This window comes from Canis lupus, chromosome 32 (genome assembly GCF_003254725.2).
Source record: "Canis lupus dingo isolate Sandy chromosome 32, ASM325472v2, whole genome shotgun sequence".
NCBI classification, from domain to species: domain Eukaryota; kingdom Metazoa; phylum Chordata; class Mammalia; order Carnivora; family Canidae; genus Canis; species Canis lupus.
In genome coordinates this window covers 37,526,450-37,540,922 of record NC_064274.1, presented here as the reverse complement: position 1 = coordinate 37,540,922, position 14,473 = coordinate 37,526,450, and the positions used below count along the sequence as shown (strand labels likewise).

Below are 14,473 nucleotides of genomic sequence, written 5' to 3'. Positions count from 1 at the left end.
TTTTTTTTTTTTTTTGAGTGAACTTGGTAGCTGTTGGAGAGTTTGGAGGAGAGGAGTGATATGATCTGACTTAGGATTTACATGTTTCTTCTCAAAGCACTATTGAGAAGACACACAGTGTCTAGGGATAGTGTTTGAGTAGGGCAACCAGTTAGGCTAGTATGGTCATACAGATGAGAGAATGGTGATGACAATGATCCCAGTAGAGGAAATGAATGATTCAATTCTCAATATATTTTTATGATAGAGCTTATGGAATTTGATGATTGGGTATAGGTTGTAAGAGATATCTTTTAGACATTTGAGTAGAATTTTTGACTAGGGAATTTAATATGGAGTGTGGAGTTAATATGGAGTTCTGGGGAGAGGTCTGGACTGAGAGCTATCCAAGTGTAGAAGGCACTTAATGCCATGAGATTGGATACTAATAACAAGGGAGTAAAAGATACATAGAAAATGAGATCAAAGACTGAGTCCTTATGCCTTCTTAACATTTATCTACCAGGAAAAGAAGCAGGAACCAGCAAAGGATATTGAGAAGTTAGGTAAGGAGGAAAGCCATTGGAGTGTGGTATCCTGAAGTCAAGAAGAAAGTTTTTCAAATAAGAGAGAGTGATCAACTGTTCATGGTACAAGTAAAACGGAAGTTGAGCAATGACTATTGGATTTAGTAATATGAAGGTCATTTAGGACCTTGGTGAGAACAGTTTCACAGAGAATGGAAAGGGAATTGGAGACTATGGACTTAGTTAACCCATTTGCAGTTATGCTAGAAAACGGAAGAGAAATGGGGGAGTATCTTGAGAGGGATATGGGATCAAGAGTGGATTATTTTTTTTTTTTCCTGGAAGTGTTACAATTCCAGATTTCAAGATACTACAAAGCTATAGTAATCAAAGCAGTATGGTACTGGCACAAAAACAGAACAGAGAGTTCAGAAGTAAACTCACACTTTCATGGTCAATTAACCTTAGACAAAGGAGGCAAGATACACAATGGGAAAGATAGTCTCTTCAACAAATGATGCTGGAAATATGAGACTTCTTTCTTACACTATACACAAAAATAAATTCAAAATGGATTAAAGACCTAAATGTGAGTGAGACCTGAAACCATAAAGCTTCTAGAAGAAAACATAGATAGTAATTTTTTTGACCATAGAAACATTTTTTGTGAGTATATCTCCTCTGGCAAGGGAAACAAAAGCAAAATAAAACCGGTGGGACTAACCTAAAATATGAAAAGAATCTAAGTGTTTCATCAATAGATAAATGGATAAAGAAGAGGTGATATATATATATATATGTATATATATATATATATATATATCACAGAGTATTACTCAGCTCTCAAGAAGAATGAAATCTTGCCATTACCATAGATTAACATGGATAGATCTAGAGGGTATAATGCCAAGTGCACTGAGTCAGACAGAGGAAGGAAAATACTATATGATTTCACTCATACATGGGGTTTAAGAAATGAAACAAGCAAACAAAGAAAAAAGAGACAAACAGAAAAACAGACTCTTAAATACAGAAAACAAACTGATGGTTGCCGGATGGGAGGTAGGTGGAGGGATGGGTGAAATAAATAAAGGGTATTAAGAGTACATTTATCTTGACGAGCATTGAGAAATGTATACAACTGCTTAGTCATTATATCGTACATCTGAAACTAATATTTCATTGTATGTTAATTATCCTTGAGTTTTAAACAAAGGAAAAAGATAAGTGGATTATTTTTTAAGCACAGGATGATGTAACGCATGTTTATATTCTGATGGGAAAGTTCCAGTGGAAATGGAAAATTGGTGGTGCAGGAGAGGTTTGGTGAATTTCTTAAGCAATTGTTTGTGGGATCTTGTGCACAAAGTAGGATTTGGCCTATGATGGTGGTTCAAGCAATTCATTTATAGAAACAGGATTATATGGGCATAGATGCTGGTAGGTGAGTGATGTGGTGGTCTGAACTTTTGAATATTCTTTTTTATTAATATCTAGTAATAGAAAGCAAGGTCATCAACTAAGAAGTTGGAGGAGGGAGTATTGGATATTTGAGGAGAGAGGTGAAGGTATAATTAGGAGATGGTGTAAGTAGACTTGGAACTGTAGGATTCCTGGGCCACATTTGGGACCCACTTGAATTCTTGTAATGAATTTAAGTTCATTTAAATTAAAATATTAGCATGACTGCATATTTTCTCTACAAAACATGGCTGCATAAGTATACGTGTAAAGCTGACTAAGAGTTGGAACTAAGGTTGGGGTTTGACAAGAAAGTAAACAAAGTGTAGCCATTCTGACTGGGCAGAGGGAGAAGGAGAGAAAGAATCTCAAGGATGCTCAGAGCTGAGCATAGAGCCTGACTGACACAGGGCTGGATCTCATGACCCTTACATCATGACCTGAGCCAAAATCAAGAGTCACATGTTTAACCAATTGAGCCACCCAGGCATCCCTCAGATCCTAAATTTTTATGATCTGTCTTCCATAAAAATTATAAATATCTATGTTAGTGAAAAGATAAGCTTATGTTTATGTAAACTTAATGAAATAAAAATTATAAGAAGCAACCATTTTTTAAAAAGTACCACTAGGTGGCTCTGTTACCCTATTATTTAGGTCTGTGTTTAAAACCCTAGAAGGTTTTAACTTAAAACACATTCGTTTATTATTGTGCATAAATGTATAAGTGAATGTGTAGATAATAGCATGAAAATGTCATCACATATAATGGATTCTATCAAGCTACCCTCTGGACTCTAGTTTTGTATAATATTCAGAGTAAATATTGAAAACTTAGATTCTACTAGAAAGGAACAACTTTCCCCTAGATGCAGATTCTAAGAATATGATTGAATACCACAGACCTTTTTTATATATTTGACCTTGATGTATAAGTTTTTAAAAATACTGAATTAATCGAGTAAAGATTTAATTCATTTCCTATTGTCTGAAGTATTTAAGTTGTTACATATTTTAATGTGGTATGTATCAAAGTAGACATTGATTTTGTTGGAGGAATAAAATATTTCTGCCCGATCTACCAGAGGACACAGATATAATCATATTCATCTTAGCTATAGCAGTATTTGATTCATGGTATATGTTCAATGAATGTTTGTTGAATGAGGAAGCTGGCATGATAAAAGTGAAAAAATTTCTGGGACAGGAAAAATGAATTGTGAGTTAGTATATTAAAGAAAAAATAAGCTAGTATATTAAAGCAAAAATGACAAGTGTTTTTGGCCATGAGCACCTCTTACCTCAGTCTTTGCCAAAAAGTTTAAAAATTTTTGCCAAAAATTTTCACCTTCACACGGGGATATATATTTTAAATCTTATAATAGAAATAATTTTAAATCTCATAATGGAAGTCATTTCACAGAGAAAATTTTATGACAAACTGAAACTGATCTTATAGGTCAATATTTGTAATTGTAATAGATCTTCACTATCTTCACAATCTTGGTATTAGAAATATATAATCTTAATTGGATAGCAAGGACTATATTAATGAACTTCTATTTGATTCTCAAAGAAATGGCAAGACTTGTTCAATACTCTGACTTACTGTACAATACTACTTTGGCTCAAGCTAAAATTTTTATATTACTTTTTAAAAAATCCTAAAACTGTAAAACATTGGTGTAAGAAATTGAGGATGACACAAAAAGGAAAGATATTCCATGCTTGTGGATTAGGAGAACCAATATTATGACAATATCCATTGAATACCTATCATGTGTCAGAGACTTGATACATAAATGCGGGGATACATTGATGTAAGAAAACAAATACACCTGCCTTCAAGAAACTTCAGTAGAAGATAACAGATGTAAGTAAAATTGGTAAATTATAGAGTTATAAGGTCACAAAAATAATGGTAAAAAAAATAAAATTAGGATAATGGGAATCAGGAGTTCAGCGAAGAGGTAAAAGGACAAAAATTTTATATGTAAGGTTGCCGATGTTGGCATTTTGAAAAAATGACATTTGCACAAAGACCCAAATAAATTGCAGGAGTTAGCCATGTGGACGTTTGAGGAAATGTCAGTACAAAGGCTTTAAAATAGCAAAGAAGTCAGTGCAACTGTTGCATAATGAGAGACAAGGAAGAAGAACTGAGGTCATAAAGGGGGATGTCAGATCATGTAAGTTGCAGTCTGACTGGAAAGGAGGGCTATTACAGGATTTTTAATAGAAGATTCCTCTGACTTAATTTGTAAGAAGGTTACTTTTGGATCTTGAGTGACAGTAGTTTATCAGGCACAGAGATGGAAGCAGGGAAGATATCCAAGATAAAGATGGTATTATCTCAGAACAGGGTGGCAGCAGTGGTGACAAGTGGTAGGTTTTGGATTGACTTGAAGAGTGAGCCAATGGGATTCCTTGGTGGAGTGAATGTGGGATGTGCTAATCAAGAGAGTGACTATTCTGTTGACAGATTCCACCAACTCTAAAGGCAATATTATACAAGAGCATGACTCATAAGCTGTGTCAACCACAGGATGGAACAGATTCCTTGGGAAGAAGATAAACATCTGCAGATGCGCTCCAGCTGCGGATTCAGGCTTACTACATCACTATGCCTATTCCCAGCTCTTCTTAACTGAGGCTGCATCTATCAGTCTATCAATAGTCTCTCAACCCTGCTGTTGGCTGTTTTTCTATGAGTCTCCATTGTTGCTAATTGAACCTGAGGTGTGATGCTTATACAGTGGGTATGAATTCCATGATCCTCAACCTGTGCAGAATGTAGTTTTCAATAACTGTTCCCATTCTAGTATATTTCATTACTAGAAACTTTTAAGTCTATTTTAGGAAAGCCCAGTCAAATTTCAGGTTCTTCTTTCCCTTTCTTCCCAAGGTGGTCATGACAATGGACATGAAGTGAGAGGGTGACATCTGGGCCTCATCTGTCATCTGTCCTGTGCTGGCATTGGGTGAACCTTATCAAGTTCCATCCTTGGTAAGTGGCTTCTAGCTTCCATGATCTGGGTTCCTTACAACCCCTAGAGTTATCAGTCTGGGCAGGTCATTAGGTGTCCTCCTGGTTTTAGCTGCCAAGTCTCTTTGGGTCTAAAGACCTGTTAGTGATTTTTGCAGCTTCCATAAAGAATGGGAACTTTCATGTTCCTGTGCCCCTGTGGAGCCTGTGCCATCCTAGGTCATATATACTTAGAACTATTTTAACTATTTTGCTCCCACACCATTGGTGGGCAGAGCACATAGAAGAGGTTGCTGCTTTACAGAGTTTTAGATGGAAAGTAGGACACAGTTTTCTCTACTCTTGGATTCTCAGGTCTCTCATTCTTTCATTTTCAAAACTCACTTTGGTGGCAAGGAGAAAGGGCAGGGGAAGAAGAAACTCATTCTCATGTATACCTCTCTCTTTTCCCTTTCCAAAATTTTAAAAGTTCCAGCCAGACAACTTCCGGTCTGGGAGTAGAATGGGAAGGTGATAGGAGGTATAGTCTGGCTTTCCATCTATTTGCCTTCCAGTCTCTTGTTTATGATATAAATATTGGCCTTTGGTACTTAAATTACTTCCAACTCCTATGCCAGCAGCTCTCACACTTTTTGGTCTGAGGATCTCTCTACATTATAAAAAATTATTGAGGACTCCAAAGGATTTTTGTTTAGAAGGGTTATATCTATTAATATTTACTGTATTAGAAATTTAAGTTGAGGAATTAAAAAGTATCAATTAATTTAAAAGTAAGAGCAAACTCATAATAAGATCATGGTTTTGGGATCCCTGGGTGGCGCAGCGGTTTGGCGCCTGCCTTTGGCCCAGGGCGCGATCCGGGAGACCCTGGATCGAATCCCACGTCGGGCTCCCGGTGCATGGGGCCTGCTTCTCCCTCTGCCTGTGTCTCTGCCTCTCTCTCTCTCTCTCTCTCTCTGTGTGACTATCATAAATAAATAAAAATTAAAAAAAAAAAAGATCATGGTTTTAATGAAAAATAACTGTTTTTCAAAACAAAAAATATAGTGAGTGGCATTGTGTTACATTTATGTATATCTCTTTAGTGTTTGGTTTAATAGAAGACAGCTGGATACTGATATTTATTTTTGCAATCTATTTTGATATGTTGTTTTTATTGAAGTATATGAAGAAAATCTGACCTTACACAAATATGTATTTGGAAGTGTAAATTTATAGCTTTTTCAGATTATTGTGGATATTTTTCTTTGTTAAAACTTAATAAGTGACATTTTCTTTTTTTTTAATTAATTAATTAATTTATTTATTTATGATAGTCACAGAGAGAGAGAGAGAGAGAGAGAGAGAGTGGCAGAGACATAGGCAGAGGGAGAAGCAGGCTCCATGCACCGGGAGCCCGACATGGGATTCAATCCCGGGTCTCCAGGATCGCGCCCTGGGCCAAAGGCAGGCGCTAAACCGCTGCGCCACCCAGGGATCCCAATAAGTGACATTTTCTTAAATGATATTTGTAATGTGGAATTTGAACCAACTCAGTAAACTTTCCACATTTTGTTACATTTAAAACTATTTGTTTTGCCCAAGAGTTGAACTTTTGCTGTTATAATGATGTACCATGTATAATGATTCTGTAACCTCCTGCATAGGTCATTTGGAAAATATTGGTTCACAGAGTTATGCAGATCTTTCAAATGTTAATATATTTCATTATGTAACATTAGAAAATATTTGTTAATATCACCATCAGTCTCATCAAAAAAAGTATTTAAATATTAGTCTGCTGTTGACTTCTTAGCAGATACAAGTTCTACATAATTTTAATTTTCACTTGAAAGCTCACTTTTTATCATTGGCAATAAATACAGTCAGTTGTTTTTCTTGAAGTGACAGGCTCACTTTGTTCATTTTCAAAAAAATCTCTTCCAATTACTGAAGTCTGCATAACCATAGTTCTCTGTCAGTCATTTTTTCAAGTAAAGATGGTGCTTCACAAATAAAGTAGCCAGTTTTCTTTTAGCTTAAATATATTGAATAAAAATAAGAAAAAAAAAGTTCAATTTGCAACTCAATTGCTCAAGTGCTTTTCCTTGAGACAACTATCTACTTCAGTATGTGGCAGAAGTGCCTTAGGCGTGCTTCACATTTTGTCACAGAGAGATTAAAAAGACAGGTACTCAAGGTTGAAATTTAATAATATTAATAATTCTTACTGCTTCACCAAGGGCATTCTGAAGTGCAACTTTTTTTTTTTTTAACGTGTGTGTGTGTGTGTGTGTGTGTGATGGTGAAGAATACAGTGACTACTAATACAGACTGATGTCACTATCTTGATTTATGTTAAAGCAGCAGCAGTTTTACCCAACATTGCTATTGCAAAATTAGGGGAAGAAATCAATAAAATGACAAAGGAATATAATAAATTAGTATTATTATGAAAATATTTTGACCTGCAGACCCTCTGAAGGGTACCCCTTTTGCCAGAGGTCCGCAGACAATACCTTTACAACTACTGCACTAATGTACTAAATAAGGCTATGTAGCTGACAGAGGTCTTAGCTATTAGTTAATCTCATGGATAATATCCAATATCTGATGCTGGATTCAGCTGCTCCTTAGATCTCTTCCTCTGTAATCTTCTCATCAAATTGGCTGCTGTTGATCCTGAATATTCAGACTTATTTTTTTAAATGATAGATTATTGCTGTTGTGATAAAAATAGTACATGTACTTGGAAATAAAAATTCAAATATTTCTCCCTCATCCCACAGTCTAGTCCCATTTAGTAAAGGTAGCTCCCTTTTAGCTTTTCTTTTCAAGTTGTGCTGATTATCTCCATAATTCTGGTTAGTTTTTACCTTAATTTCTTGTTTTGTCAACTTCAGGCAATATCTGTTGGCTTCCCAACAGATAGGATCCTTCCCAACTGAAGGATCAGACATTTAGCTCACTTATATCATTCTTCTCATTTATACTCTTGTTCATTCTCCTACTTTTGAGCATATATTCATATTTTTATTTTTGTTTATGACCTCTTTTTGTTATGTTTGTGGCTTTAAATAATATGCTTAAGCATAGATTTCTGCTGAACTTACCATAGGCTGAAAGCAAATCAGAGTGTTCTCCAAAGAGAAGTGATTGGTTGAGCTACTTAGGCCCAGTTTCTGCTTGTAGCTTTACCATCTAGATGATTCTCAGCTCCTGCTGGGTGGCAAAATTTGTGAGAGACAGGAAGAATCAAATGTTACAAAAACTGATGATAAGTAAAACAAGGAGAAAATGGGTTCAGTGATCACATTTGACTTCTTCCATTAACAGATGGAGAAATTGAGGCCCAAAGTGGAAAAAGTGACCTATCCAATATTATCTAGTTAAGAATAGAAGCTGGGCTACAGTCTGATCTATCCTCTTTGCTAGTCTAGTTGTACTGAGGACATCCCTATAACTAATTGGGGATAGAAACAATATGGTTTTGTCAAACTGATCATAGATGGGAGTGAGAATTTCTCAATATTATATTGCATAGCCTTTTGTTATTTTTGAAATCATAATCTTTAACTTCTTTAAAGTTTGTGAGCATACTCATTTGTGTGTGAAGTAGACTTTATTTTCCAATAGTAGGTTTTGTAGGTCTTTAAAGGTTGTTTGTTTTCATAATTATTAAACTTGTTATGGTGATCTGTGATCAATGATTATGACTTGCTCAAAGCTCAGATTATGATTAGCATTTTTTAAATCAATAAGGTACATTTTAATTAAGTAAAAATAAAATAAAATAAAAAATAAAAGTTGTGTTTGTTTTGAAGGATACAAATCAAGTTCTGAAAAGATACACTAGAACCCTAGGAGTATATAACATTTTGAGCTCACATTTCTATTTAAAGTGGTTGAAACAAACAAAATAAATAAATAAATAAATAATTCAGATTAAAAATATCATTTACCAAATAGAAAAAAGAAGACCGATCTTTTCTGGTCCAACTGTATAAATTATGCACAATACTTAGGAGCAAGATCTGGTTTCCATTTTAGTTATTGATTTGAAATAGTGCATTTTGGCATCCAATATATAGACAGCAGGCATTTCCTGTACTTAATTTATTCCCTCATAACCAAGAAGCAGCTTGATATAGACAGTTTTATGTAAGGTTTGTCACAGATCCTGTGTGCTTTGGAAATGTTTCACATTTCATTAAATTTAATTCAGTTTTCTCTATGATAAAATGTGGGTAAATACATTCCTTCTAACAATATCCTGGAGACTTTATGCTGCGGGTAATGAATTTGTGAAATTTGCTTTTACTCCTTGAAAGGGATTGCTAGGCAAATAAAATATTTGCCTAAATCTGGCAAGTAAATGTCTTTCTTAAGTACTTATTGATATTCGTCATGATTCCTTTCTCTAAGAGATGCTCCAAAGGAGATGGTGAAAATATAGGGGGCTCCAATTTTAATGATTTACTAGTCTTTGTATTTATAACTTTTGGGAATAGGCTGAGAAATGATAGAAACTCAAAGATATAGAATTAATGGAAGAAGGTACAAGGGGAGGTTAAAAATAAATTTCATATAATAATAATTGAATAAATTCCTTGTGACATTTGTTAAGAGCAATGAATGTATAGAGAAGTCTTATAGACAATTTATTGAGGATGAAAAATGGCAAGAATTAGTAGTAGCAATGAGTGGTGGGGAAGTGGCCTTCATATTCTGTTAGGTACCCTTGGCCACAGGTGAGTGGCGTACTCAAAGTAGAGTTTAGCTTTTCTTGGGAATGGAATAAATGTCACACTGTCTTGGTTTGACCAAGACATGGCTTGACCTTATAAATTTAGTCTGCTTTTAAGTAAAGTGGTGAAGAGAAGATAAACATTTCTAGCCAACACAAATTATTTCTTAAGGATTATCCACCGCAAGTATTCATTGCTTTTTCCATGACTGCCAACTATTTGGGGATGGGGGTATGTGTGCTTGGGATGGGGTGGGCAGGATGAAGGCAGCAGCTATGTTGTAGGTGATAACAAAGTAGAGTCAGCTTTGGCAGAATAGAATTCAGCTATAGAGAGTAATTTGAATTAGAGAAATTCCTTCATACGAAACATATGAGCAATTCATTGCCTCTCCATTGGTTAGAACTTTGGGTTAAAACCTATCTCTTGGAAATTGCAGTACTGATATCTCTGGAAAGTATAGTATTACAAATCATCATAAGCCACTAATATTGATAAGGTTGGTTTATTAGCCAGTCACCAGTTGGTCCTGTAGTAGATGGAACATAGGATGATATATTTAGATAGGAATTGAGGAGTCAGATGTACTGGAGAACTGTGTGTGTGAGATAAACCTATAGGGAAGTCAAATGGCACATGTGTGGACAGGGTGGCAGAGGGGCATTGCAGCATGAGAAAATCTGATTTCTATAAAAGGTGCTGGAATAGAGAAAAAAAGTTTATTGAAGATGTGGATAAATGGCTAACAACCTCCACTTTTTTTTTTCAGAGATTATTTGTTTTGATAGATTTTTTTTAAATAAAAGAGAGATTAGCTAACACCCTTTAAAACTCTAAAGAGAGGAACCCATTTGTGGGAAGCAGAGCAGAGTGCTAGGAGTAAGAAATGCTGTAATCATTCAGGTTCTGAAGTTTAAGTAACAGCTGTGTGTTTCTCTTACTCTCTTATGTTAGGATCCCGAGGTAACCCTAGGAATTGCTTTACATCTATTAGAACTAAAAAACTGCTAATATTGATTAGAAGGATCTGTGAAGGGTTATAGTAAAAATAAACTTACTTATTTCTTAATTGGAGGTTTTCTATGCATCTCTCCATTTTGAGTTATATTAGCGGTATCTGTGTTTTATAACCACCTCCCACTCCGTCCCAGACAAACACAAACAATCAAATACCTACTTGTTACCTAAAATCACTAGGCCCAAACTCTTCATTTTCTTATCACAGTTTATTGTTGTACATATGAGGTACCATGCTACTATCAGAATTATATCCAGGTTTTTTATTTTAAAAAACTCAGAGAAAAAATGTTTCCAGTAATTTTCATTCAATGTGAATGACAAGAATATCATAGCTATGAACATTGAAATAACCATTTCATTTCTTCCTGAGGAAGTTCCAATTTTAAGCAATGAAAAAAGGAATTCTATACAAAGCTAGTTTTAAATCACATTAGTTCTCATTCTTTTCTCACATGTATTTATGTTCCTTTTAGAATAGCATAATAACCAGCTGGAGTACATAACGTAAAAAGTATGTATGTCCTCTAGAATTTGATGTTGCCTCCAAGATACATTGAATGCTCAAAAATCCTTTAAAAGGTTTGCTACTATAGATAGCATAATACCTGTACTGTGAATGAGTAAATTTTGGTATGATCTGTTCCTTTTTATTTCATTATACAAGCATCCCGTATGTTTTTAAACATTTATCTTAAAGGGTGGCTGTTTGGTAGAGTTAGTTTACCTAGACAAAATTACGCCATTAGCACTTTGTTTAGAAATTTAAATATACATCTCATCATTAAAATACAAATGTACCATTTTTCTTTTTTTATCAGTAGAAATGTCAAAATAAAAACATTACATTGTATATAACTGCTGGGGCCTATTCTCACTGTGTGTGCCTCTCTTCAGCCAGTTTTCTTAAATTAGTGGAGATGAAAGACTATTCATTTGTCTTCCATGCTGGGCAAGTACTGCTTAAAAAAGGCAGCAGTAAGCACAAAGATTGAGTTTGCCATATTTGTCCAAATGACTCTGATTTTGCTTCCTTAATTGGGGTCTTAAAAACTTGCTCCTTCTCTAATTCTTTTGACTATTAGATTGTTTAAAAATTAGTGTATCATTTGAGTACGTAAAACTTTAATAAAAAATATGTAATAATCATAATGTAATTTTAGAAATTTATAGTAAGTGAAAGGATCTCAAACTTTATTTTCTAAGTAGTGAATAACTGATAGAGTTCAGTTTCACACATTATAATGAAAAAGTATTTGGGTTGTAGCTTTTCCTTGCATATCTTTTTTTTTTTCCCCTGATCATACTTTTGATAACATTTTATAACAGCTTATGTAATCATAGTAGGTATTTACCACTTAATGTTTTTGTGTACAGTGAATTTAAAAATTAAGTAGATATAAGCATAGGACAATAAGTATGATTCTTTTCTTTTTTGAATACTTTATTAATCTTATTTAAAATTTAAGTGTAAATATAGTTCAGGAAATCATATCTAGCTTATCTTTTTACTTCCTCATTTAATTTGGTAGATAATCTGTATATTTAACTGTGTTTTATTATCTTCCACAAGAGAATATACAAAATAATCTCAAAAAAAAAGTGGGACTTGGCCCTGGCTTATTTTTTTCTGCCTTATATTAAAAGTATCATGGGAAATATCAGATTAAAAATCATATATCAATTTGTCTTTTTGTTATAATCTCTACATTACATGATTTCATTTTTAGGTATCTGGAAAAATGTAGTTTTTCTATAATTTTAATGTGAATAACATAACATATTGTTTAGAGACACTGTGCTTACTTTTCATTTAATAGGTTTTGTTCTGGAGAAAAATTTTAAAAAGTTATTCACTTTTAAAAGTCAGTATGAAAAAAAAAAAAGTCAGTATGTTTCTGGAGATGACACATACCTCACATTTTATGCAAGTACTTCTGTAGAACCAGTGAGGACTACTGGAGTAGACTTGTAGCTCACAAAAAGAGGATAAAACTTGTCAATGATATATATTCAGACCCCTATAATTTCTCCCTTTTAGAAGATTTAGTGAGTACACTTTACATTACTATTTACCATTTTAGTATTCTCAGTGTGTTTCCATATACCTTTTGATGGCTTTACAACATATCTCAGAATAGCAATTACATTATGACAGAGGAGTTAGTAATTTTTACATAAATACACTAGAGTATGTATATGAAAAATCAATTTTTTTGCTATAGCACTTACCTTTTTATTTTGATGCAGATAAACCTCATATATAACTTTTTCACTCTCTGGTCTAGCACAAATTGTAATTTATAATTCTTTCTAAATATTCATAGATTTATATCTTGGCAAGCATTTTTCATGGGTATTATGCCTTTGGCATTTTATGCTACATTGTGATGTTTATTTTTCTTCTCATTTTGTAGGACACTTTATAGGATCAAATAAGAAAACATTGTACAGGCAAACAGTGGTCTAAAAATCTACAGAGACACAATCTTAGTTGATATATAAAAGTGTAAATATTACTATGAAATGGAACAATTCTGCATTTGTGTTTGATACCTATATTGGTTGCAGTTGACTTCCACGAGTGCACAGTAGTCTACAATAATCCCACAGGCTCAGATATGGATTAAGAGAAAGGCCATAGGCCCAAGGCTTGTAACAGGTATGTTTTCTTTTTTGTTGTTGTTGTTGTTTTCTAATCATCCACATGCCAGCACATGGAAGGAACTTTGTTCTTTTTTCTCATTTGAAGAGGTATATTTTTAAACAGCCTTTTGGTAGCTTCTGGAAGCTTTGGGAAAGGTGAGCATTATATGGCAGATGGATTCTCCAGAAGTTTTTCAGTGCTATCTCACTTTCTGCAGCTCCTGCCTCAGCCAGGATGGCAAGGGCTGCCCCAGTTTGTGCAGCAGCTTTGAGAGTTCCACGTTGTGATCTCTGTAGTAGCTTGACAGAAATGCTCTGCTCTGCGGTTGGACATAAAAGTACATTTCATTTTTTTGATTAAAGTATACTTCATATACTTTGATGATGTTTAAATTTGCATCAAGCGTACCATACCTGGGTTGAGATTTATCTTAAGCATGTAGGATATTTATTTATTTAGCAAAACATAAACACGATGACTCTCTTCTTCAAAAAAGACACTCTATATACATACACTGTTTTTACTAGGGAAAGAGCTTTTGTATTAAACTTGTGATTTATTTGTGCAAAATTAAGTGTTAAAATAATTTGATTGACTTGTCATAAAAATAGTTGTAACAACTGGTTGGGTCTAATATTATGCTCTTATTAAAATCATCCTTGCTTTGAGAATGTTAGATGCTTGATGTTTTGATACATCTATAATATAAAATACTCCTTTGCCATCATTAATTTACATTAGATTTAGAAGGTACGTAATTCTTTCTTAAGAGATGTTTTAAGGCATACAAAAGCATATTGCTAAAAACAATATTGTGGTAGACTTAAAAATGCAGTAGGTAAACCAGGGTAACCTCTAACCTACTATATTTGTATAATTTGGCCTAAAGAAGCAAAATAATGCCTTGTAATCTAGCTTGACTTAGAGGGAGGTAGATTTCTCTTCAAAAAAAAAAAAGATTTTAATAATTGGAACTGTCAAACTGGGAAGGGCTGTGCTATGAACTGGCATTTAGTGGAATTCATATATAGGTTGGATGATCATTGCTAGGATTGTTGTGAAGGAGGGATTTCTGCATGTGTATCTGTACCTCCACACCTTGTACTATTCTGAGATTTTCCATGGAGTC

General features: G+C 34.1%; 1 protein-coding gene and 1 long non-coding RNA gene across 20 annotated transcripts in view; one reads left to right on the top strand and one right to left on the bottom strand.

The window, feature by feature from the left end:
- LOC112671712 (uncharacterized) overlaps positions 1–14,473 on the top strand; it is a 146,067-nt gene that overhangs the window by 7,499 nt on the left and 124,095 nt on the right. For 15 of the 18 annotated variants that reach the window (XR_003143822.3, XR_004811409.2, XR_004811410.2 and 12 more), the window contains exons 3-4: positions 4,873–4,974; positions 13,115–13,359. This is a non-coding gene — a long non-coding RNA (uncharacterized LOC112671712). The remainder of the gene's footprint in view (positions 1–4,872; positions 4,975–13,114; positions 13,360–14,473) is intronic. The other 3 variants (XR_003143827.3, XR_003143823.3, XR_003143814.3) reach the window with 1 other exon arrangement.
- LOC112671710 (bifunctional heparan sulfate N-deacetylase/N-sulfotransferase 3) overlaps positions 10,888–14,473 on the bottom strand; it is a 171,431-nt gene continuing 167,845 nt past the window's right edge. For both annotated transcript variants that reach the window (XM_025465996.3, XM_049104887.1), the window contains exon 14: positions 10,888–13,663. In XM_025465996.3, coding sequence (XP_025321781.1) covers positions 13,544–13,663 — 120 coding nt within the window. In that variant the 3' untranslated portion in view covers positions 10,888–13,543. The remainder of the gene's footprint in view (positions 13,664–14,473) is intronic.